At 36.9% G+C, this 25123-nt stretch overlaps 2 protein-coding genes and 2 non-coding genes across 4 annotated transcripts in view; 1 reads left to right on the forward strand and 3 right to left on the reverse strand.

Annotated features, from left to right (window-relative positions):
* Positions 1 to 25123, reverse strand: part of LOC121891965 — a 203674-nt gene that overhangs the window by 109513 nt on the left and 69038 nt on the right. The gene's annotated exons all lie outside the window — the stretch shown is intronic.
* On the reverse strand, positions 91 to 24945 carry LOC121892428 (OX-2 membrane glycoprotein-like). The gene is made up of 3 exons (XM_042405464.1): positions 24936 to 24945; positions 10562 to 10903; positions 91 to 380 (listed from the first exon to the last, which is right to left on the reverse strand). The coding sequence occupies exons 2-3, from the start codon at positions 10866 to 10868 to the stop codon at positions 91 to 93; spliced, it is 597 nt and encodes a 198-aa protein (XP_042261398.1). The 5' UTR covers positions 10869 to 10903; positions 24936 to 24945.
* Positions 17979 to 18097, reverse strand: LOC121892593. Its single transcript, XR_006094568.1, has one exon. It is a non-coding gene; the product is annotated as a 5S ribosomal RNA (ribosomal RNA).
* Positions 18456 to 18574, forward strand: LOC121892605. Its single transcript, XR_006094579.1, has one exon. It is a non-coding gene; the product is annotated as a 5S ribosomal RNA (ribosomal RNA).

Raw genomic sequence — 25123 nt, forward strand, 5'->3', positions numbered from 1 at the left:
CTCTGCTGATTTCCAACTTTCAACTTTCTGCCAAGAAACTTCGTAACCATCCAGCATCCACCGACTCCGACTCCTCTTAATAAAAAAAAGTCAGCTCATATAGATCTCATGTGAACTACGCTCCATCACCTTCCTGATAACTATGGAGCAATTCTGCAGTCCAGCATCTTTAAACTCCACTTTCCCCTGAAAACCAGCATTCACTGTTTGTCCAAAGTATTTGTTGTAGCTGCCAAGATTCTTCTTCTTCCCCTCAGGTGAAAGTTTCTGCCATGTGACCTGAGGAACATCTCTAGACTGCATGAGCTGACAGCTGAGATGGACATCTTCTCCTACTGCTGCCATCACAGTCTGCTGTGTTTGTATCACAGCTGTTAGACCTGCATGGAGTTTAAAAAAAAAAAAAAAAAAAAAAAAAGCGGGGGGGGGCGGCGGGTTAAGCTGTGTGTGAACTTTAGGTTGGTTTGATGAACACGTGTTGAACACGTGGCTGTTGAGACAGACTCATTTATCGTAATTACATTTCTAATAAATTACACGTTGCTTTTTTGTCTTAGTTTGCTGTAAATAAAAACTGAACGTGGGAAACAAGAATGAATCAACAGGATTTAATACGTTTCTTCTCAAAATATTCACTTTGGTTTAGAGTTAAAATATGCAGGAATCCTCCAAGATGCTTTCAATTTCAGTAGTAAAAAATGACTTCTGTAAAAGTACAGACTACTGTAACATCTCTCTCTTACCTTTTGGAAAGACTCCCAAAACAAAAAAGATTGTCATAACTGCAGTTTGTGTCATCAGGCTTCATCTCAATCATGCTGATCTCTGTTGGTATCAATGTAATGAAAAGTTATCACTAGAAAATCAAAATCAATCCAATCGCCAAAGAAAACATTGGCATCGAAGGTTTCTGCAAACTACGGATACGTTGAATGTCAGCGTTTCAATGTTGGCCGTTATCCATTGAATAATGATGTTTTATGGTGTGGCAACGTTGTGGTTAAGGTCTGGTTAGGTTTAAGCACAAAGACCACTTGGTTAGGGTTAAGGAAAGATCATGATTTGGGTTCAAGTTTAAATTAACCGTGCTCTCTGCTGATTTCCAACTTTCAACTTTCTGCCAAGAAACTTCGATACCATCCAGCATCCACCGACTCCTCCTCCTCTTAATAAAAAAAGTCAGCTCATATAGATCTCATGTGAACTACGTCACTTAAGAAATGTTGATTTGATACGTATTACACGTGTTGAAACGTACAATGCCAACGTTTTATTCTGACAACCAGGCTGAATAAATATGGGTGTACATATGAAACAGTAACATACACTGATTTGTGTTTAAAATGTAATATTAAACATGGTATTACGTCTCTGAGTCCAACGGTGTATAAGAACAATTGTGTGAACCATGCGCGCTTTTATAGGCCTAGGGCCAGTGCCCCTTACAATCTGATTGGCCACTTTCACCTCGCTGAAGGCGGGTGTTGACGCATGGGAGGAAGCATCGAAATAGCATAACAACAACCATTTGTATTTGCGGGTGTTCCGCAAATACAAAAAAAGAAAGAAACTTCATGTTTCCGTTATTCCGCCTGACTGGATCATTTCTTTACGTCGTGGGACTCAGAGACGTAATACGATGTTTTATAGTACATTTTAGAAACAAATCAGTGTATGTTACTGTTTCATATATAGGCCTATAGTTATTCTAATATATTGATATCAACAGAGATCAGTATAATTGAGTTGAAACTTGCAGCAATGATGACACAAGCTGCAGTCATGAAAATCTTTTTTGTTTTGGACTTTTTTCAAAAGGTAAGAGAGAGATGTTACAGTAGTCTGTACCTTTACAAGTCATTTATTCTCGGAAACAGCTACGTGTTCTTTGCCTGTTTTCAACATCTGTGTTCACAACAACCAACCAGCAACACATTTATGAGTTAACATGAAGCTTAAAGTGACTCACTTTTTTCACTTTTAACATCACTGTTCAGTCTCTATAATAAAGTTTAGTGCTTTACCTGCAGCCTGTCCTACTTTGAAAAGCAAAACTATATTTGGTGAAATAAATCATATTTTGTCACTGAGTTGCAGTTTCACTATTACATTATAAATCAATTTGAGCAGTTAAGTATCAATTTATAACAGAAATTGTGTTGAAATGTTCACATCAACCTAAAGTTCACACACAGCTTAAACCCCATATTTCTTTTCCTCCATGCAGGTCTAACAGCTGTGATACAAACACAGCAGACTGTGATGGCAGCAGTAGGAGAAGATGTCCATCTCAGCTGTCAGCTCATGCAGTCTAGAGATGTTGTTCAGGTCACATGGCAGAAACTTTCACCTGATGGGAAGAAGAAGAATCTTGTCACCTACAACAAATACTTTGGACAAACAGTGAATCCTGGTTTTCAGGGGAAAGTGGAGTTTAAAGATGCTGGACTGCAAAACTGCTCCATAGTTATCAGGAAGGTGATGGAGCAGGATGAAGGCTGCTATCTCTGTTTGTTTAACACGTTTCCTGATGGTTATCTGACAGGCAGAACCTGCCTCCAACTCTATGGTGAGCTCCTTTCTTCACTTTTTAAGACATATTTGTAGTGAATTATATTTTAGCTTGTTTAACATTGATGGCAGTTAGAAATGATGGCTGTTAAATTGTCTGCTAGCCGTCATTTTGCCATGAAATGCAAATACTTCACACCACTAAAAGCATGTTGTACATACTCTGCATTTCACACATTTTGCATCCAACTGTCATAAAAGTTAATTTTCTTCACAAATATAACAAGACATGATAGTCATGATATTTAAATTAAATAATTGCATCAAATTTCTCAATTTGTGAAATGAAATGTACTTTAAGGCATAAAAATGAAAGGTGCTGCCCTATTGTGTATTTTGTCCACAGGAAACAGAAACAACTTATGTCACAATGACCAAGAACCCAAACATTTCTTAAAATGCTTGTTTTATTCAGTCTAAAGCCCAAATATATTTGATTTATAATGTTATAAAACAGCAACTTGCTCCATGTGATATTTTTTAATGAATTTGCAGAACTGCATGAACCCATTCTACAAATCAGAGAATCAAACTCTACTGAAGAGACAGTTGTGTCCTGCTCGGCCACAGGTCGTCCTGCTCCCACAGTAACTCTGAATGTCCCACAACAAGACCTCTACTTCTCTCACAACAGCACAGTCAGTGTCACCAACACCAACGGTACAGTCACCGTCACCACTACAGCTGTGCTGTCTGGTTTCCATGGAAACGGTGCACAGATTGGATGTGCAGCACGACTGCTCTCAGTCCCTGAAATTCAGGTGTTTAAGATGATTCCTGCAGTGAAACGATCGTCTGCTGATGGTGAGAAACACTTCCAAAACCATAGATTTATAAATTGAATATCACTTTATGATTCTGATTGGATTTCATTTTTCAGATTTTGATGAGGAATCTGGATCCAATAAGAGTAAGTTAATCTTAAAGTTGTCTCAAGTTTCACATTTCATCAAAATTCACATTTAAACTGTAGTTGCTTTATGAAAGTTTAGTGTTCATATCACATGTTTTCCTCTTTTTCTCATAGATTTCACTTTGATCGTTACATTGATCACAGCAGTGGTCGTTGTTTGTGTCGCTGTAGTCGTCACTGTCCTGCTCAGACATAAACATAAGAACAGGTAATTTCAACTTTCAACTCAATATTTGCCTTGTTGTGATACCAGTGTCTCACAGTTAATATGGTAATAATTTATTGACATTAAGAAAATACACAGAGCTTAAAGAATCTATACAGACAACACCTATAAATAAATAATATATAAATGTTCTTAAATCCTTCAGTCTGTCACACAGGGATGCTGAGGAGATCTTATGAGTAAGACAATTTCATAATTATTCATTTGTACATATTTATCATTAATTTCCTCTCCAGAAAGTGATGTATTGTAATAATGTGAGTGGAAATTGACTCATGAACATGAAGAACGAGCAGATCAGTCGATGGACACCTCACAAAAGAGATCCAAAAGGGGAGAAACCAGAACTACCATCAATTCTGTTTAGTCATAAACAACCAACAAGACTGTAGTTTCAATATGAACTATTCACTGCTATTATATCCTCTACTGCCAATGAAGACAACAATAAAGGACCTTTTAAAACCTTCATTTTCTTCATAATGTCATTCATTCAACTGTGCATCAATGTCTGCTGCAGATTTTTTCATAAGCAATTGCACAACATGGCCGCTGGAGGTCCCTGTTTATACAGATTTACTGTGGAAGTGTTGAGACATGAAGTAACTAAATCCAGGATAGTCTATGTCAGAGCCATATAGAGATTTATACAACAGAATATTTGGCATTTTCATACAGTGTTGTAAAGTGTTGTAAAATATGATTTATTTCTGCAAATATAGTTTTGCTTTTGAAAGTAGGACAGGCTGCAGGTAAAGCACTGAACTTTATTATAGAGACTGAACAGTGATGTTAAAAGTGAAAAATAATTTGTGTCACTTTAAGCTTCATGTTAACTCATAAATGTTTGGCTGGTTGGTTGTGATTAATACAGATGTTGAAAACGGGCAAAGAACACGTAGCTGTTTTCGAGACACTTATTTATAGTAATTAAATTTCTAATAAATTACACATGTTGCTTTTTTGTCTTAGTTTACTGTAAATAAAAATTGTCACCGGCAAGAAACATTCACCTGTCGCACTTTGAATGTGGAAAACAAGAATAAATCAGCAGGATTCAATATTTCTTCGCAAAACATTCACTTTGAGTTAGAGTTAAAAAAAATATCCTCCACGTTGCTTTCAATTTCAGCAGAAAAAAAGTTATTACCAGAATAAATATAGGTCTGTATATGAAACAGAAACATACACTGATTTGTTTCTAAAATGTAATATAAAACAGCGTCTGTGAGTCCCACGATGTAAAGAAACGATCCAGTCAGGCGGAATAACGGAAACATGACATCTGTTTCTTTCGCTTTTTGTTGCAGACACCTGCGACAATGAGTGATGAAGAGGAGACAAACACGAAATTCCCTGGACAGCTCCCGCAATCATGGCCGTCGCAGAATCAACACCTTGGACAGCGTTTGTGACACTTTATAGTTTGTAATGTTAAAAATCTCCGGCAGTTTAAAATGTACCCAATACGTTTATCTTTGCCGGTGTCAGAGATCTGAGAACAACACACACTTACAACGATGTACGGAGAATATAGACTTTATTTTACACAGATGAGTTCATCAGACAACAGCGTGTTCTTAGTGGACCGAGGATAGGACTGGTGAAGCTATGACATAACCCCTTTCAGACAGTCTTTCCCCCAGCTAACCAGCCTCCCATAGTAAACACATTCCCGCCCACTCGGCTCTCATTTACCAGTTCGTCATCTCAGCAATCAAGACCAGCTGAGAACGATCAGCTCACAGTCTGTCAGCGGCAACAGTTCAGATCAGGTGAAACCCATCAGTCTTTGATTAGTTGTCACAGCCCTCACAGGAAACTACAACATAAGTTAACAACAGTATTATTCAAAACTATAGAGGCCAATTCAGTTTTCTTCCTTTTTTATATTTTGTTGCATATGATGTGAGAGGCTGAAAAAACAAACATTTATATATGTTAAATATACATAATCCTTTCCTATATGCTATTTTGAAGAAAGGAATTATGAGCAATACAATGTTGGAGATGTAAATGTTTCTGTCGCAGGTAAATTATAATAAAGTAATGAATTGTAGGCTACAGTAATACTGATACCTGATGTGACAGATGAGAAACACTGACATGATTTTATCAAGCAGCAAGTTTCTGTCTGCAGTCTGCAAGACCACTACGAGTCAGGCCCCCTTATATGTGTGTGACCCTCTGAGGGCTTTCTAGCTCTCATCTGTTTCTTATTGTGGTGTTCTTGTTTTCTTTCATCTGTTCAAATCTATTTTAATCAGCTACTACGAAGAAAAAAATACTTTGAAGCATAAGATATGATGTTCAATGAGCATTTAAACGCAAATTTGCATAAAGAATGAGGAGGACTAATTATTGACAGAAAAAAAGTTCTACAATCTACAATTAAAAAAAGAAAATGATAGTTTATCACAACATTAAATTGATATATTTTATAATAATGTTTTACCCTATTTATGTGCAGTGGTTTTAATTATTCATCAGATCATTAAACAAATGGAAAAAGGCTTAAAACAGTCATTTTTGTCACCTTGTGTCCAGCTCACCAGCTGCTTAACAGAGATGTGATGATTGATCAATGTAAATCTAGCTGAGCCTTTTTTGGATCAAAATGTTGCTGTATGTCGTTTCACTGGTAAGTTGATTCTTCTCAGCAGGTGCAAAAGGAGAAAAGCAAAACCGTGCAGAGCAGTGTGCATGGAGCTCCGTCACTGCTGATTACTAAATAACTAAACTAAATAATTAAATAACTAAATAACTGAAAGTGTTATTTGGCTTAAATGTCCAACTGTCATGAATATGTAGATGAATATGACCTCTGTGGACAGCAGGGTACTTTTCTCATCTATAAAGAGGATAAATCTGCATTACTAGCACAATCATACATTGGAGTTACTGACTTTTGCAGTGTGTACTTTCCTGTGGGCTATAACAATACATTTACTGCACATAATGAATAAATGCACAATTTGTCAGCATCAATATTGGCAATATTTAAAGTGTATGACGATCATGCTCTTCCTGCTATGTTATCAATCTTATGCAGACAAGCTCAGAAGGGTAATTAGCCAAAGTATTATGTAAATAACTGTAAATGAGGCAAATGTAACCAACTAGCTTCAGAGAACAGAACAAATCTTTTCCACACTGTATGAAAATGCCACATATTCAGTTGTATACATCTCTATATGGCTCTGACATAGACTATCCTGGATTTAGTAACTTCATGTCTCAACACTTCCACAGTAAATCTGCATAAACAGCGACCTCCAGCGGCCATGTTGTACAATTACTTATGAAAAAATCTGCAGCAGCCATTGATGCACAGTTGGGAATAAATGACATTATAAAGAAAATGAAGGTTTGATAGCTCCTTTATTGTTGTCTTCATTAGCATTAGAAGACATAATAACAGTGGCAGCAGTAGCAGTAATACCAATTTTAACCAACACTTTCCAAAAATCACAGAGGAAGGAGAAAAATGTTTGATGTCACACAAAGTCTAACATGTATCTGAGGATCTATCAATAAATGTCAATCTTGAAAATTACTAGACTGGAGCTTCCTTCTGATGGTTTCTTTATTTTGTAACAAACATTTATATATATATATGCATAGTCCTTTCTATATGTTATTTTGAAGAAAGGAACCAACTGTAACGTACATTATAATAACGGATTTCTTTTTCTTACCTTTCGGAAATACCTCCACCATAAAAAGGAAATATAAGACTGCACGGTTTGTCATTGCTGCTGTATGTGCACCAAAATTCAAACAAAGCGCTTTGCAGATGGGTCTAATGTGAGAGGCTGAAAAAACAAACGTTTATATATGTTAAATATGCAAAGTCCTCTCCTATATATTATTTTGAAGAAAGGAATTAGGCTTTTTCACATGATCAATACAAAGTTGGTGATGTAAATGTTTCTGTTGCAGGTTACCATCATAAATTAATAAATTGTAGGCTACAGTAATACTGATTCCTAATGTGACAGATGAGAAACACTGATGTGATTTTACAAAGACTGTCCTTTATTTAGTAACATCATGTCTCAACACTTCCACAGTAAATATGTATAAACAGCGACCTCCAGTGGTCATGTTGTGAAATTGATTTTGTGCAGCAGATATTGAGGCACAGTTGAGAAAAAATGACATTATGAAGAAAATGAAGGTTTGATAGCTCCTTTATTGTTGTCTTTGTTAGCATTAGAAGACATAATAGCAGTGGCAGCAGTAGCAGTAATACCAATTTTAACCAACACTTTCCAAAAATCACAGAGTAAGAAGAAAAATGTTTCATGTCACACAAAGTCTAACATGTATCTGAGGATCTATCAATAAATGTCAATCTCAGAAACTGCTAGATTGGAGCTTCCTTCTGATGGTTTCTTTATTTTGTTTTATGTTAATTTAACACAAGAAAAATACATGTTAATTTTTTATATTCATTCATCTCTGACATTACTAGGTTTGTATGACAAAACAAAATAAAGTAAATAATGCAAAGAACAAAACTAGAATCTATTTACATTTTACAAAAATATGGATGGATGCAACAATAAATTGGTGTAAAAGAAAAAAAAGAATTTACAAAATACTTGATAAAGTTTAAAGTCCCAACAAACAGCAAGAAAGAAGAGAAACTGGTTGTATTCAACATGTCAGAGACATTAAAGTAGTTCTTCTCTGAGTAAAAGGTAACATTCAATGATTTATTTTATTTTAAAAGGCTTAAAATGTTATAAAAAAATATATGGTAAAAAAAAATAGTGCAAAAACATCAAAACCTCTGTGTACATTAATCTTTTCAATCTGGAGATATAAGATGAGAGATTCATCTTGTTCAGGACACATTTTGATTTACTATCTACTTTAATATTTACTTCTTTTACAATGTCTGCACATCTCACCAACACATGCTTTGATGCAACTTTGTTCAAATCCGCCTGACTTTGTATTTAAACTACAGTCTTGTTGGTTGTTTGTCACAAAATAGACTTCTAACTGTGGAAGATGATGGTTCTGGTTTCTCCCCTTTTGGATTTTTCTTTGTCACCTGATCTGCTGGTTCTCCTGCTTCATTAAAGGTATTTTGCACCTTCAGATAAAAACAAGACATGAGTCAGTTTCCACTCACATTATTACAATTCATCATACATATTTCTATCACTGAATGACTCTGACAGTTAACACTATGTGGATAAACAGGCTGACTATGAGTACACAATGGACCATGAAGAGTAAAGTGCATCAGAATCAGCTTCATGTATAAATAACACATTAGTTAGAGAGATATAGAGACAGAAAGGAACTTAAATGACAAAATAGAGAGAAGATAGATGAAATCATTTTCTGAAAAAGCAATTAATAATTAATATGAACAAGTGAATAATTATGAAATCGTCTTACTCATCAGGGTCTTTCATTGGTTCTTGTAGCGTCATGATCTCCTCATCATCCCTGTGTGACAGAATGAAGGATTTAAGAACATTTATATATTATTTATTTATAGGTGTTGTCTGTAAAGATTCTTTAAGCTCTGTGTTTCCTCTTAATGTCAATAAATTATTACCATATTAACTGTGAGACACTGGTATCACAACAAGACAGATATTGAGTTGAAAGTTGAAATTACCTGTTCTTATGTTTATGTCTGAGCAGGACAGTGACGACTACAGCAACACAAACAACGACCACTGTTGTGATCGATGCAACTATCAAAGTGAAATCTATGAGAAAAAGAGGAAAACATGTGATATGAAACACTAAATAAAAACAGAAAAAAGTGTTGCACACTCTATTACTATTTATTTCACTTTATATTGATAACGTTCGGGCCCTCAGGCCTTCTTCAAGATCAGTCATGGACTGAGAACATGTATTTCTCTTTTATTTTGATGAGAGAAATACATATAGAGCCAGAGTGTGCAACAATTTTTTCCTGTTTTTGAATCTGCTTCGATTCTGCAGCCCTTGGTGTGCGTTACTTTTCCACTATATATGGAACAGGAAACATTCATAAAGTAAACTACAGTTTAAATGCGCATTTTGACTTAAGACAACTTTATGGTTAACTTACTCTGATCAGATCGAGTTTCCTCATTAAAAACTGAAAATTGAAACCCGATCAGAATCATAAAGTGATAATCTATCTATAAATCTGTGGTTTTGGAAGTGTTTCTCACCATCAGCAGATGATTGTTTCACTGCAGGAATCGTCTTAAACACCTGAATTTCAGGGACTGAGAGCAGTCGTGCTGCACATCCAATCTGTGCACTGTTTCCATGGAAACCAGACAGCACAGCTGTAGTGGTGACGGTGACTGTACCATTGGTGTTGGTGACATTGACTGTGCTGTTGTGAGAGAAGTAGAGGTCTTGTTGTGGGACATTCAGAGTTACTGTGGGAGCAGGACGACCTGTGGCCGAGCAGGACACAACTGTCTCTTCAGTAGAGTTTGATTCTCTGATTTGTAGAATGGGTTCATGCAGCGCTGCAAAGACAAAACATTAAAGAAATACTGTTTCACATGAATTCATTTCTTACAATGACATCAGCTTTGACATGATAATTCTCCAGGGTGAATGTGTTTAACGCTGGAATTACATAATCCAGTTTGACGATTATGGAAATATGTTTAATAATGCAGAAAGGTCCTTACAGCTGCACCAATTAGTAATTAATCAATCCATTTCAGCAGAAATGCCAAAAATCCACTGGTCCCAACTTCATTAATGTGAATATATCTGATATTAAACTAAATTTTTTGATGGAGAAAATGATAAATTGAGAAAATAATCAACAGATTAATTGATAATGAAGTTTCAGGACTAGTCCTCACCATAGAGTTGGAGGCAGGTTCTGCCTGTCAGAGAACCATCAGGAAACGTGTTAAACAAACAGAGATAGCAGCCTTCATCCTGCTCCATCACCTTCCTGATAACTATGGAGCAGTTCTGCAGTCCAGCATCTTTAAACTCCACTTTCCCCTGAAAACCAGGATTCACTGTTTGTCCAAACTGTTTGTTGTAGGTGGCAAAATTCTTGTTCTTCCCATCAGGTGAAAGTTTCTGCCATGTGACCTGAAGAACATCTTTAGACTGCATGAGCTGACAGCTGAGATGGACATCTTCTCCTACTGCTGCCATCACAGTCTGCTGTGTTTGTATCACAGCTGTTAGACCTGCATGGAGGAAAAGAAATATGGGGTTTAAACTGTGTGTGTACTTTAGGTTGATGTGAACATTTCAATACAATTTTGGTTATAAATTGATACTTAACTACTCAAAATGATTTATATCGTGATGGGAAAACTCCAATAAGAGGCAACCACCCCCCCAGCGCCCACTAGGACAAAAAAAATGCAGCCCTCTAAGGTGCCCCCACAGTATGATAAAGTGCCTTCTAAGGTGGCCACACAGAGGAGAAAAAATATCTATATATAAGTTCTGTAATGACTGTGTAGCTATGGGTAAATCAGGATGAAATGCCCTATAGAGGGCCTCTATATGTGACAATCTGGAATGAAGAGTCCTCACGGTATGATAGTGCCCTGTAAAGAACCCCCAAAAACAAGAAAATATGAGGTGCCCTTTAAATGAAGAGGATGTAATGCAGTGCTCTATGATGCTGTTGTAATGGGGTGAGCTGGAGGTTCTGTATGGGTGCCCTTCTAGTGAGCAAGAAAAAAAAAGGGCAATTTAGTCTAGTTTAAGTCTAAAATATTGAAGTGCAGAATTGGGTGCCCTCTCAATGAAAATGTGTGCCCTATAGGGTGCACTGTATGGGAAAAAACGTTGTGAAATGGCTCATTGAATGTATCAGGTGCCGTTTATATTTTTCATCCCTGCCCCTGAGACAGCCTGAGTCCATCACTGCATGTAGCTGTTTTTGAGACACTTATTCACCGTAATTCAATTTCTAATAAATTACACGTTACTTTTTTAACTTAGTTTGCTGTAAATAAAAATTGTCACCAGCAAGAAACATTCACCTGTCACACTTTGAATGTGGAAAACAAGAATAAATCAGCAGGATTCAATATTTCTTCTAAAAACATTCACTTTGGATTAGAGTTAAGAATACACAGGAATCCTCCACGGTGCTTTCAATTTCAACAGAAAAAATGACTTCTGTAAAAGTACAGACTACTGTAACATCTCTCTCTTACGTTTTTCCCAAAACAAAGAAGGTTGTCAAGACTGCAGCTTGTGTCATCATTGTCGCAAGTTTCAACTCAATTATACTGATCTCTGTTGGTATCAATGTAAAAAAAGTTACTAATAGAATAAATATAGGTCTACATATGAAACAGCAACATACATTGATTTGTTTCTAAAATGTAATATAAAACAGTGAATTACGTCTCTGAGTCCCACGATGTAATGACGATAATATCAAGTTTCTTTCTTTATTAGATTTAGGGAACGTCCTTCAAACACCACACTCAATGTCACGTGTGTGTGTGTACGAGGCAAAGAAGATGACATCAGACATCGAGGCAGGTGTCTTTTCAGTTTCATTACCAGGCAGTGACAGAAAGGCAATCCAAATAGGCAAACAACGGGTGAGAACAGGTGAGCTGAACATCTTTTCTTCTTTTTCACATCACATTTCAGCAGCAATATCAGTCCATAAAATATATTCAGCGCAAAATCCAAAATTTCCGTGGCTTTAGTTGGCAAAGGCGCACACACATAGCTCTCCAAAATCACAAAAGCTTTCGCGTAGTTTAATGTCTGATTCTTACCAATATGTCTTCAACATGCCATTTTCAGAGCTTTCTGAAATGTCAGTCCACAAATGATGATATGTGATTTTTTTTTTCCTTTAAGCACCTGTGAATAATTTTAGCCAAAATTCACAGTGACATAATTTTCACTTATTTATAGTAATTAAATTTCTAATAAATTACACATGTTGCTTTTTTGTCTTAGTTCACTGTAAATAAAAATTGTCACCAGCAAGAAACATTCACCTGTCGCACTTTGAATGTGGAAAACAAGAATAAATCAGCAAGATTCAATATTTCTTCTCAAAACATTCACTTTGGATTAGAGTTAAAAATACACAGGAATCCTCCTTCAATGTCAGCAGAAAAATGACTTTTGTAAAAGTACTACTGTAACATCTCTCTTACCGTTTGGAAAGACTCCTAAAACAAAAAAGATCGTCATGACTGCAGCTTGTGTCACCATTGTGGCAAGTTTCAACTCAACTATACTGATCTCTGTTGGTATCAATGTAAAAAAAAAACAGTGACATAAACTGAATTGTTTCTAAAACGCTAAAATGTAATATAAAACAGCGAATTACGTCTCTGAGTCCCACGATGTAAAGAAACAGTCAGGCGGAATGAAAGCACATTGGTTTTCACCGAGACTCACGCTATTACCTTCTAAAAATTCCCCATAACGATATCATAGAAATGAAAAAGAAAGAGAAAGGAGAAAAGAAAGCACTTTGAGATTATATGAGACTAATTCAAATTTAATGTAAACTAAATAGTTTTAGCTTTGTTAAGATTTGAGAAACAAGCCCGTGAAACTGATTAAAGTTAAGTAAATCATATGAAATAAATTAAAAAAAGATGATAGAATAATATAAATTAATAAGGCCATAAGGAATATTTAAAGATACATTTCAGGAATTCATATGAACTCATTTATTACTGATTAGTATCATAAAGTAACTATTTCTTATCTCTTCACAGGAACATTGGTGAAATTGCTAACAACAAAAAAGAGAACCAGTCCCCCTCCAGGTCCTGATCCTGATGAATGTGAGTTCATTACATCCTAATGGTATTGATGACATGCCATGACTTCTAAAAATCATCATGACAAAATGTTCCCCATTATTTTTTCTGATCAGGTCCATCAGCTTCCACCATCTCCAGCACTTTAGCAACAGCAACATCACCATCCATAACTAAGTAGTTTATTTATTACTGTTAAGTATTCAGATAAGAAGATTATTACATTTGTTTTTTTCTGCTAACATTAGTGTGAATGTTTATGTATGTTTAGGCTAGATGTTGATGAGCAAATGTGGGATTTGCTCCCAAAGAGAAAGAGTTCATTTTTAATTGATTTGAATATATATATATATATATATATGGAGAGAGAGAGAGAGAGAGAGAGAGAGAGAGAGAGAGAGAGAGAGAGAGAAAACACAAACATTAAAGTGCAAAATCGCATGAAAAGTAAATTACCAACACACTTACAAATAAATATGTCTATTATGTAATATATTATCTCTAATTCAAACTTTGTATATACATATTGATAGATAAATATTGATATTGTCTTTTCCACTAACTTCACATTTCAACAGTATAGATCACATTAACAAGGAAGAAGTTCTAATTAACAGAAATTTGAATTATATTCCTTAGTGATTCTAAATTTGGGTTACTTCAATCCTCTTTAGTGCCATTATATTTTAATTTCTCATTCATAAAAAAGCCTATTCTTTTGTTCCCAGAAAGCACACTGGATGGCACCACAGTACCCTGAGATCAGTCTGTGACACAGTATCATTGTGATACATCCACGGTGTCACCAATACACAACCTCAAGGCTTCAGCCTGCTTTGCCTCAACTTCCCCTGAATTCTTCTTCCTTGCTTCATGTTTCCTGTGCTTACATCCAACCATCCCACCTCAGGATGGGCAGTCAGTCATTTTTTAATCCAAATGTTTATCACTCCCTAAATATAAATATCTGTCCCATCTCCCCTCTGAATCACACCCCCTCTCCAGTTTACTCCTCCTCTGGTTGAGTAAAAATCACCTATTTTTCTGTCTCCTCACATGATCGCAAGCACAAAAAGGAAAATTTATTACATCTATATCAGCTGGTTATACTAATAATTTACCTGCTAAACTTACTTGAAGCAAACTTTAACTATTGTACTGTGTTACAGTCAAGGTCACAATATTGTTAACAGATTAAAATATAATAATACTTCCATGAAACATTGGTCATATTCCCTGACTTTTTAATTTCTACATTTAGCTGCTTGAAGCTCATAAAGAAAGATAAAGTGCTGAATATTGCAATCTAAAAGAAATATAAATTAGACATGTAAAATATAAACCATATATAAATACAGTCAATGGCTGTGACAAATTTCTCGTGAACATGAAACTTAGTTGCAAGTGAAAGTGAAACTGAGTCACTGCACAGCTGACTCACTGGAATAGTAATCTGCACATTTACGATTTGCACTTAGTCAGACTGATGGTTGTGATGAGTAAATAACGCAGTTCCCAGAATATACTCTATTATAATAAATTGTTATTCACCATGTGGTGGAAGTGATGAGTCATCTGTGATATGTACACCCCGCTGGCATTTCATAATTAGGATGTTATTCCATCTCTCTGGAATTTGTTCTTGGGCTGCAACCACCCATTATATTTGTGATTAATTGTTTAAGTGTATAAAATGTCATTAAAGTCATGAAAGGTAATGAAACACTTTCCATTCATTCCCCAGAGCCTGAAATAACATCTTCAAAAATCTTGGGTTTTTTTTTTTTTGCTTGAAAAGTGACTTAAATGACTATTAAAGGGGACGTATCAAGCACATGTACAGGTCTATATTTTCATTCTGGGGCTCTACTGGACTATCTTTGCATAATTTACGTAAGGGATAATGCCCAATGAGGTGTCCATCAGCAAAGAAAAAAATCCCACCATTAATTTATATCTTCATGCGTTTTGCAATCAAAATCTAAAGTTTTTCACATGTCATAACTCGGTTTCCCTGGTACTACCTGAGGGTTTGACTAATAACTGGAACAATCATTACCATCCCATAAAGTTCTTAAGCAATGGAAACATTGTTCCAGTAAATAGGATGGCAATGGGATTTCTAGTCCGCATAGAAGCCTTTGGCTCAGCTTTGAGCCAGAAAGCTTACGTTATACCAGCAATATTCAAAGTCAATAACATTGCGTACGGTTGACAAACAGTAAATATAATTTGGCAGTATGTTTAATAACAAGATGAGCTAGTGATCCAGCCATGTCATTGTCCCCAGATCAATATCAAGATTTTTATGAATAAATGATAGGCCATGTGTAGGCATTCAGAAATATATAAAAATGCCTCATAAATAACATTGCGTATTCCTTCTCCTCTGCATATGGATTCAACAAGTGGAAATACGGACAGAGCCATTGCCATTGCAACCCACATTGTGGTCGGAGGTGGGATCACATCTGTAGTGATGAGAACTACCATAGAGAATGAATTGAAAAGGTTTAGAGAGTTGAGCTCTATTCCCGTTTCTTACATACGGGAACTTCGTGACCTGAGCAACAAGCCACTTCTCCAAATTTGAGCCAGCAGTCAACAACAGAAGGACTTTCCTGTATGTCAGGAAATAGTTTGTGGTTTCAGTATCAGTATACATTTTGTGTAAACGTTTGACGTCACCAGGTTTTTATAAAATGAAATTACACTAATGAAATTAGACTATTTGTCTTTTAAGTATAGATGACCTCAATGAAAGAAGCCCTCAAGTTCTCGTTTGTAATGTCCCTCCCGGGCTACCATAGGGTTAGACAGGCCTTAGTACCGCCTACTTCCTTGTTGTCAATTTGTTTGGTTTAACATGGATTTATAAAGAGAACTGGAAACAGCGTCGGAGGCGGGGCCCCGTTCATTCCTATGAAAGTTCGCTGAAGCCAAAAACTCTTAACTTCTTCTGCATTGCTTCTGCATCTGTGCGTCCCATAGAGCAAGCGCACTAGCGAATTTCGCCGGCCGAGCTGGCTTGTTGTGGTTTAGCCCTCTGGCAAACTTGAATGAGGATAAACAATTCAATCATGCGGCTCAAGTCATTTCGCTGGGGTTGTGATGCTACAAAAATGTATACGCTGACATCAAGACGTCTCTTTCACAATGTAAATCTATGGGAAAAAGTCTTTTGGGGCCAGTGTGCAACACATGACGTTGTAATTACACGGTTTGGCCACAATGTCAAATTGGTTTCTAAGCCCGGCGAGAGGTAAATACCGATGTTATGTTTCCTTATATTATGCATTTGTTTGGCAGTGTGTCAATTAATTTAATCCGTTTTCTTTTGACTGCCACTGCTTTTTTGTTTAGTTTGGGTTTGTTAGCTTAGTTTTGGTTTTGCTACATTTTGTTTTTGCTGTGTGTCTGATTTGTTGTTAATATAGTTGTTAAGTTTGCTTTACTATCGTCTTATTTTTGTCTGTATTATTAGCCTTTAGCTTCATCAGGTGGTTTCTGTTATTGTTAGATTCTTCTGTTACATCCTGTCAGCCCTTCGTGGCATTTATTGCTTTCCTCCAAGAAGTAAATAACGTAGCGTGCTGCTACACAGCGCTACTGTTGTGAACTTAACCTGTTTTCTGTCTGTGTGAGTGCTATAGGACATGTAGCAAGCATGGCCGCCAAGACGCTGGCGGGTTTGGTGATAGGGTGTCTCACTTTAGCTGCTCACCCCCATGCGCAGGGCGTGTAGGGCACAGCGGCGTGGTGATTACTCTATCCTAGTGTAACTTTTCTTTTCCCACTGTATACGGCTACGGCCAACCACCCCTTGGCACTCCCATTTTCTTATTGCAATTTATATCAATTTTAAATTAGTTAGCTTTAATAAATATCCTGTTTTTAATTTCTTTTTAAATTATTATAGGTCTAATTGTTGTTTTAATATTTTTTGTAATCTTGGGGGAATTTCTTGTCTCAGTCTCTCATTTACTGTCATCTATATAATTGTAAAGGATCTATGGCCTTTTAGCTGGTTTGGGTTGAGTATTAAATTCTAAAAACCAAATCTGGGCCTTGCTTGTGCCCAGTCACACTTGTCAAAACCGCTTATTTACATTACACAGTATTTGTTTTGACTGAATATTCCTTGTAAATTGTGAACTAGCTTTATGCCTATTATTATTTGAGGTAATAAATAATCATTGCTGCACATGCTATACTGTTTTTCTTCTTACATTTACCAGAATTCCTGTGTACATTGTTCCTCCAGTGATGAACTGCTTTGTTTTTAAGCTTAACAAAAGTGTCACAGTCTGCTTTCATCAGTCATCAAGCCTTAGCTCTACTTTGCCAATTTACATGACTGCACAAACGCTATTTTTTAATTTCAATTCCACCAGAACATTGTTTTTACTTGTCTTGCCTCGTTCTTGCTCTGCATATCAAAGTCCTGTGTCCCATTAAAGAGGCAGCAGCGTCCTCTGCAGTTTGCAAAGAGAAGTGAAAAAGCTTACAGCACCTGGTATTCCCAGGCGGTCTCCCATCCAAGTACTAACCAGGCCCGACCCTGCTTAGCTTCCGAGATCAGACGAGATCGGGCGTGTTCAGGGTGGTATGGCCGTAAGCGAAGATCACGCAGACAAACTAGTCTTTTATTGATGTCCCGACCCCCATCTGTGTGGGTTTATGTAGTTAAAGACATAAGTGTATTTTCTGAGCAGGAACCTCTAATTACACTGATACAATCCCCCAACATTAACAAGAATGATAAAGACTGTGTGTTATATAATAATGTGTACAGATAAGCAGCTGAGACATGGAGAGGAGCGCACAGTTACAGCTTTTACAGGCTCATTTAGTCTTCTAGTAAGATGTGTTTTATCTAGACAATCTACAGGCCATACATACAATCAGCACACACATAAATAGAAGAATACATGACGTTACATCATGTATAAATAGTGTGTGTGTGACTATTTCTCTCGCTTACGGCCATACCACCCTGAACACGCCCGATCTCGTCTGATCTCGGAAGCTAAGCAGGGTCGGGCCTGGTTAGTACTTGGATGGGAGACCGCCTGGGAATACCAGGTGCTGTAAGCTTTTTCACTTCTCTTTGCAAACTGCAGAGGGCGCTGCGGGGCTTTTATAAACACAGTTGCAGTAATTAAAGACTGATCATGTTGTTTGAAAGTGATTTTTGATTGTCCTGATGCTCCTGTTTTCCTTTTATACACTTGTAGAGAATGCCCCCTAATCCAACATTAGCACTGCTGTTAGTTTGTCATTAAATAAACAGATGAAACTGGAAATAAATATTTGTGTCCTGTCTTTCTTTTTTCTAATAGTTTCACAACACTAGTTTAATCAGATATTCTGTCAAATGTTATACTTTCATTTTCAGTAGCTACTACTGATCATACAACATAATCCTCTTGTTACTGTTTTAATCTGTAATTTGACCTTTTCTGACCCCACAACCATGAAAAGGGGGTCAAGTTCAAGTTCAACATTTAGGGATTTATATGAAGTATAATGAAGCTCCTTCCCTTCTCCCAGGTAAAACAGTGCTGCTTGTGTTGCTGGTCATCAGACTGGTGACACCTTAAAACCTTTGATGTGCATATTTTAATGAAGTGAGCCACAAGAGTCAAACCTTTACCAAGGGTTTTCAATCTTACATACAGCTGCTAACTTTTAAAATTTATTGCTCAAGTTGGGATTGAACCCACAAGTTTAAAAGTTCAATGTTGCTGTCAAACACAGTGAGCTAAAGCTTTGCACTGCTGATTGGCTCAGGGTTGAACCCACAACTTCAACAAAGTCAGAAAGTTACCACAAGGGTGGGAAACACCCCACTCCACGTTCAACTGCTTCAGTGCAGACCACTGGCTGAACCACCAGGACCAGTTTGTCCGGAACACCGGGCAGCCAGGCTGTGAGGTAGCTTGCTTAATGAGGCTACACTGCTGTCTGCTGTACACCACCTGTCCCTCCCCCAGCACCACCAGACAGGCCCCAGGTGTCACTGTGCACATAACCTTTTAAATTGGTGTCTGATGCACGGTTAATTATGGGCTACAAACCATTCAATGCTGGATTTTGTATATAAATTTGTTCTGTAAGCACTGACATTCTTGCACATAATACATTGGAATAATTACTCAAAGGATAAAATAAGATCTAACTCAAAATTATTACCAGTATATCTATATTAATTAATGGATTTGGCTGTCTGTACTCTTTATTCTCTTTATTATTCAGCTGTGGAGACTCACAGAATAAGCAACCAATCAGAAGACAACATACTGTGTGCTTTTAAGCTGTGGGTTTAACAAAGAGTTGGAGATTTATTTTATTTTTTCATTGTCATGCAAAAGATTTAAATGCTCTCACAAAAACACCTTTTTGGGCATCTGATCCAGTTGCTTGAACTGTTTGGTAACATTTTAACTTTGTTGAAGCTGTGGATTCAATCCAGCTACACCACTGAGGACTGAAAACATCACATGAAAACATTGTGTCAGTGTGAATCCGTAGCTCACTGTGTTGAACAGAAACACTAAAGTTTTAAAGTTGTTAAAAGTTTTAAGGTTGTGGGTTCAAGCAAGAGACAGCAGTGAGGCCTCACTAAAGCAAGCCAGAGCTGCTTGGAGATTTTTTAAAGCCAAAATCTTGAGTCATGGCTGTCTTGGTCCAGTAGCTCAGTCTGTTTGGTAGCTGTTAAAGGCTTTGAAGTTGTGGATTCAATCTTCAATCAGTCAGACACAAGATAAACCACTGAAGAATAAAAACAATTAACATCATCTACTTGTTTCCATTTGGTAACTTTTTAAAACCAATATCTTGATTAAAGACAGAAACGCTCTGACAAATATTCGTTCAATCCTCAGTCTCTCGTTGAGCTTTTTCCAAGTCAGCCACATTTCTGAAGGTTGAACAGTCCCAATGAAAACTCTAAAACATTATCTGGTTGTGAAGCTCACTCTGTCAGACATCTTTGTTGAAGTTTAAGGGTTGTGGGTTCAATCCCAACACCCTCATTGCATTTTTTCAAATCAGACACACTCCTGAAGATTGAAGATCCAAACAGCTCTGGCTTGAACCTTAAACCCTATGGGTAGCATATTTTAACGAAGTGAGCCACAAGGGTCAAACCTTTACCAAGGGTTAAACCTTTACTAAGGGTTAAACCTTTACTAAGGGTTTTACATCTCACATACAGCTGCTAACTTTAAAAATTCGTTGTTCAAGTCGGGATTGAACCCACAACTTTAAAAGTTCAGTGATGCTGTCAAACACAGTGAGCTAAAGCTTTGCATTGCTGATTGGCTTTGAGTTGAACCCACAACTTCAACAAAGTCAGAAAGTCACCACAAGGTTGGGAAACACCCCACTCCACGTAAAACTGCTTCAGTGCAGACCACTGGCTGAACCACCGGGACCAGTTTGTCCGTAACACCGAGCAGCCAGGCTGAGAGGTTGCTTGTTTCATTGAGGCCACACCCCTGTCTCCTGCTCGTTTATGGACTCTACAGGTGCAACTGTTTGTGTTCTCCACCAAAACATTTTAATTGATTTAGTGACACACTGATAATCTCACAGTGTCAAAATCACCCTGTTCCAAGGATCATATTGTTAACTCTGCCAGGGTCACAAAAGTAACATCAATGCACATTTTCCTTGGGTGGGTCAGTGGTTCTGCTAGCGGAGTGGTTACAGAAAAGGGCTGATGACCACAAGGTATTAACCATTCAGCAAAATTGAGAAACCATATTGGAGAGCAATAACAAGGAACCATTTAAAAGCAAGTGTATTAAAATGGATTTCCACTTGTGCTTTACAAGAACAGAGTGTCTTAATTATACTTTCTTTGGCATGATGCATATGACATTAATTGATTTAGGATTTTCAGTTGATGGGAGGGTACCTTGACTGGCTGAGTGGTTACAGAAGAGGGCTGGCATTCACAAGGTTGCTGGTTCAATCCCCAACTCAGCCAGAGGAACCTGCAGAAGGCAGGTGTGACCACACACAAGCTGTATTCCCTCCATGTATAAATAACTTATTTTCATGAAACGTTAAGTGTATCATGAGGGGTGCAAGGACAAAATGTGTAAGAGATAAACATCTATGTGTCTAACCACAAGGATAGCTCAGTGGGATGAGTGACAGGTAATATACACCTGAGCACATGGTTGTTTGTTCAATCCCTGCTCAGGGATAAAGATCTTCTTGGTTGCTCTGCCTGTAATGTTGGTCTACAAAGTATTGATATTGGCTCCAACCAAATACAGAGTATGTATATCTAAGTATAAGAGTGCATATAAAGTATAAGAGTACATATATAAGTATTACAACAGTATGGAGACACTGACTGTCATTTGAGAATTTTGCATTTTATCCCGATAGGCAGGCGGTGGTTTTGTGTATTAATAATGACAGAACATAATAAGCAACAAACATGTGATGAGCAAGAGACTTCCAACATTTATTAAAAACTTGTTCGCAACTTCATTCATCAGTAAAACTTCAGCTGGATGGGACTTCCTGTTTCATAACCCCCTGCATACAGACCTGCGGAACATCGGGGGAGGACAAGGCCCTCCCCTTCACTCACCCACATGGGACACATTTGAGTTTGCTCCAGTTACTGGTGAAGGAGTGGGATCGAACCAGCCACCTCACGTCCGCAGACGTATCTGAGATCTGTGTTGACGAAGCCGTCACTCCACCAGGTCCCCTTCGCACTCAGACCTCTTCTCTGAGCGCTTTTAAACCTCTCCTCTGAGTGGTGATGTTCAAAAGTCACTGACAGAGTCGGGATCGAACCCACAACCTCAAAACAACAACATAGCTGTTCAACACAGTGAGCCACAAGACCAGATCGTATGTAACAGTCTTCATCAGAGGTTTTCAATCTACTGCAGTGAGGCTGACTTTAAAAAAGTCAGTGAAAGTCAGGATTGAACCAACAACCTCAAAGCTTCCATGTTGATATTCAACACAGTGAGCTACATGATTAAATGGCTTTCAACAAGTGCTTTTCACATGAGCTTATTAATCTGTAGCAGTACACTTAAAAACGTTGATGAACAGGGTCAGAGTTGAACCCATAACCTCAAAACTTCAAGAGACTGTCTAACAGAGTGAGCCACAAGATGAGATGGAATCCGATAGTGTTCATTTAAGGTTTTTAATCTCCAGCAGTGTGTCTGATTTTAAAGCCAATGTTGTAGATTGCTGTGATATTTATATATATATACTCTAACACTTATATTATGTACTTTTTTACTTTATATGCAGTCTTATACATATGTACTCTGTGTTTGTTTGAGGCCAATATCAGTGCTCTGTAAGCACACATTAAAGACAAAGCAACCACAAACATATTTATCCCTCAGCAGGGATTGAACAAACAATCCTGTGCTCAGGTATTTATCACCTGTTACTCATCTTACTGAGACATATTTCAGGTCATCCACATGGAGGTTTATCTCAGCCACACCTCAGCTTCACCTCCTGCACACTTTATGTTCACTTAAGATTTCAGGAAAAAAATGTGTTACAGGTGAAAGAGCATCACTTGTGTGTTATCTGCCACATTGATGCATATCTGGCAGAGTCAGGAATTAAACCAACAACCTTGTGATCTGGAACCTTTTTCTGTAACCACTAGGCCAGTCAGAAACACAGTTAGTTTGACACTGTGATAAATCAAGTAAAATGTTTTAGTAGAGACTTTGGTACTTGTCTGAGAATAACTGATCAACTGTTGCGTCCATAAAGAAGCACTGTTTTACCTGGAGGAAGGGAAGGAGCTTCATTATTCTTCATATAAATCCCTAAATGTTGAACTTGAACTTGACCCCCTTTTCATGGTTGTGAGGTCAGAAAAGGTCAAATTACAGATTAAAACAGTAACAAGAGGATTATGTTGTATGATCAGTAGTAGCTACTGAAACTGGAAATATAACATTTGAGAGAATATCAGATTAAACTAGTGTCGTAAAACTATTAGAAAGAACGACAAGACACAAATATTTATCTCAGGTTTCATTTGTTTATTGAATGACAAACTAACAGCAATGTTAATGTTGGATTCTCTACAAGTGTATAGAAAGGTGGTATGTTATTGTTTTTCACTTCTCTTTGCAAACTGCAGAGGGCGCTGCTGAGCTTTTATGCACAGTTACACTAATTAAAGCCTGATCATGTTGTTTGAAAGTGATATTTGATCGTCCTGATGTTCCTTTTTTCCTTCTATACACTTGTAGAGAATGCCCCCTAATCCAACATTAACACTAAAAACACAAACACAAACACAAAGCATGTGTTGGTAAAATGTGCAGGCATTATAAAAGAATGAACAAATGAATTTTGCTAAAAAAAAAAAAAAATGAAATCACACTGAATGTAAATAATGAATGTGTATTATTCCTGTAAAGATGCAACTTTTCTGTAAAACTATCAACATTTATTCTATTTTTCTTGTTTGCATATCAAATATTTCTGAACATGAATACTTTCTCATAGTATCATATGCCTAATGCTAATGCTAGCTACATTTTTCATCAAGCAGTGACTTTGTTGCTTCCTCTTAGTTCGGCATTAGATTTATTTATTTTCTTTTTTATCCATGTAGGTCTAACAACTGTGATACAAACACAGCAGACTATGGTGGCAATTCTGTGTGACTTTAAACCCTACCAAGTATTTTGTAATTTCTTATTGTTTTACACCAATTTATTGTTGCACCCATCCATATTCTTACAAAATGTAAATAGATTCTGGTTTTGTTCTTTTAAAATATTTACTGCTGCTTATTTTGTTTTTATTTTTTGTCATAAAAAACCTAGCAATGGCAGAGATCCAAATCCAAGATAGCCTTTGTAATTTTTTTGGTGAAAGGAAATCGCATTAAACTTGAACGGCTCAAATTTTTTATAATGCCATGAGAAACTTCACTCAGTTATAGAATATGATTTATTTCAGCAATCTGTTTCAAAGTTGGACAAGCTGCAGGCAAAGCACCAAACTTCATTATACAGACTGAAATGAGGAAAGGGGTGTTTCATAACTAAGTTGTTTTCATGTCTAACTGGTGAGGATCATAAATGTGTAGCTGGTTGGTTGTGGTCAGCACAAATGTTGACAACATAGAGAAAACTGTTTCTGAGAGGGCCTTAACCTGTTTATCTTAGTCACATTTCTAATAAATACCAATGGTGCTTTTTTAGTCTTAGTTTGCTGTATATAAAAATTGTCACCAGCAAAAAGCATTCATCTGTTGCACTTAAAATGTAGAAAACAAGAATAAATCAGCAGGATTCAATATTTCTTCTCAAAACATTCACTTTGAGTTAGAGTTAAAAATACACAGGAATCCTCAATGGTGCTTTCAATTTCAGCAGAAAAAATGACTTCTGTAAAAGTACAGACTACTGTAACATCTTTCTCTTACCTTTTGGAAAGACACCGTGTGTCATTGTTGCTGCAAGTGGCAAAATTTGTCAAATAATCTGCTTATTTTTGGAAATGCAGATTTGTTCTAAAATTTAATATAAACAGTGTGTTACGTGTCCCATGATGCAAAGAAACAATCTGCTTTACAGAAGCCAGTCAGGAGGAACAACAACATTACATCAGGTA

The sequence above is a fragment of the Thunnus maccoyii genome, chromosome 24, assembly GCF_910596095.1.
Source record: "Thunnus maccoyii chromosome 24, fThuMac1.1, whole genome shotgun sequence".
Taxonomy (NCBI): Eukaryota; Metazoa; Chordata; class Actinopteri; order Scombriformes; family Scombridae; genus Thunnus; species Thunnus maccoyii.

Bases quoted from the DNA above. Each gene is read 5' to 3' on its own strand.
- LOC121892428 (XM_042405464.1), bottom strand. From the start codon at position 10,868: ATGGCAGCAGTAGGAGAAGATGTCCATCTCAGCTGTCAGCTCATGCAG. The intron at 381-10,561 runs GTGAGGACTAGT...AACTCCATGCAG, and splicing joins AACCTGCCTCCAACTCTATG to GTCTAACAGCTGTGATACAA.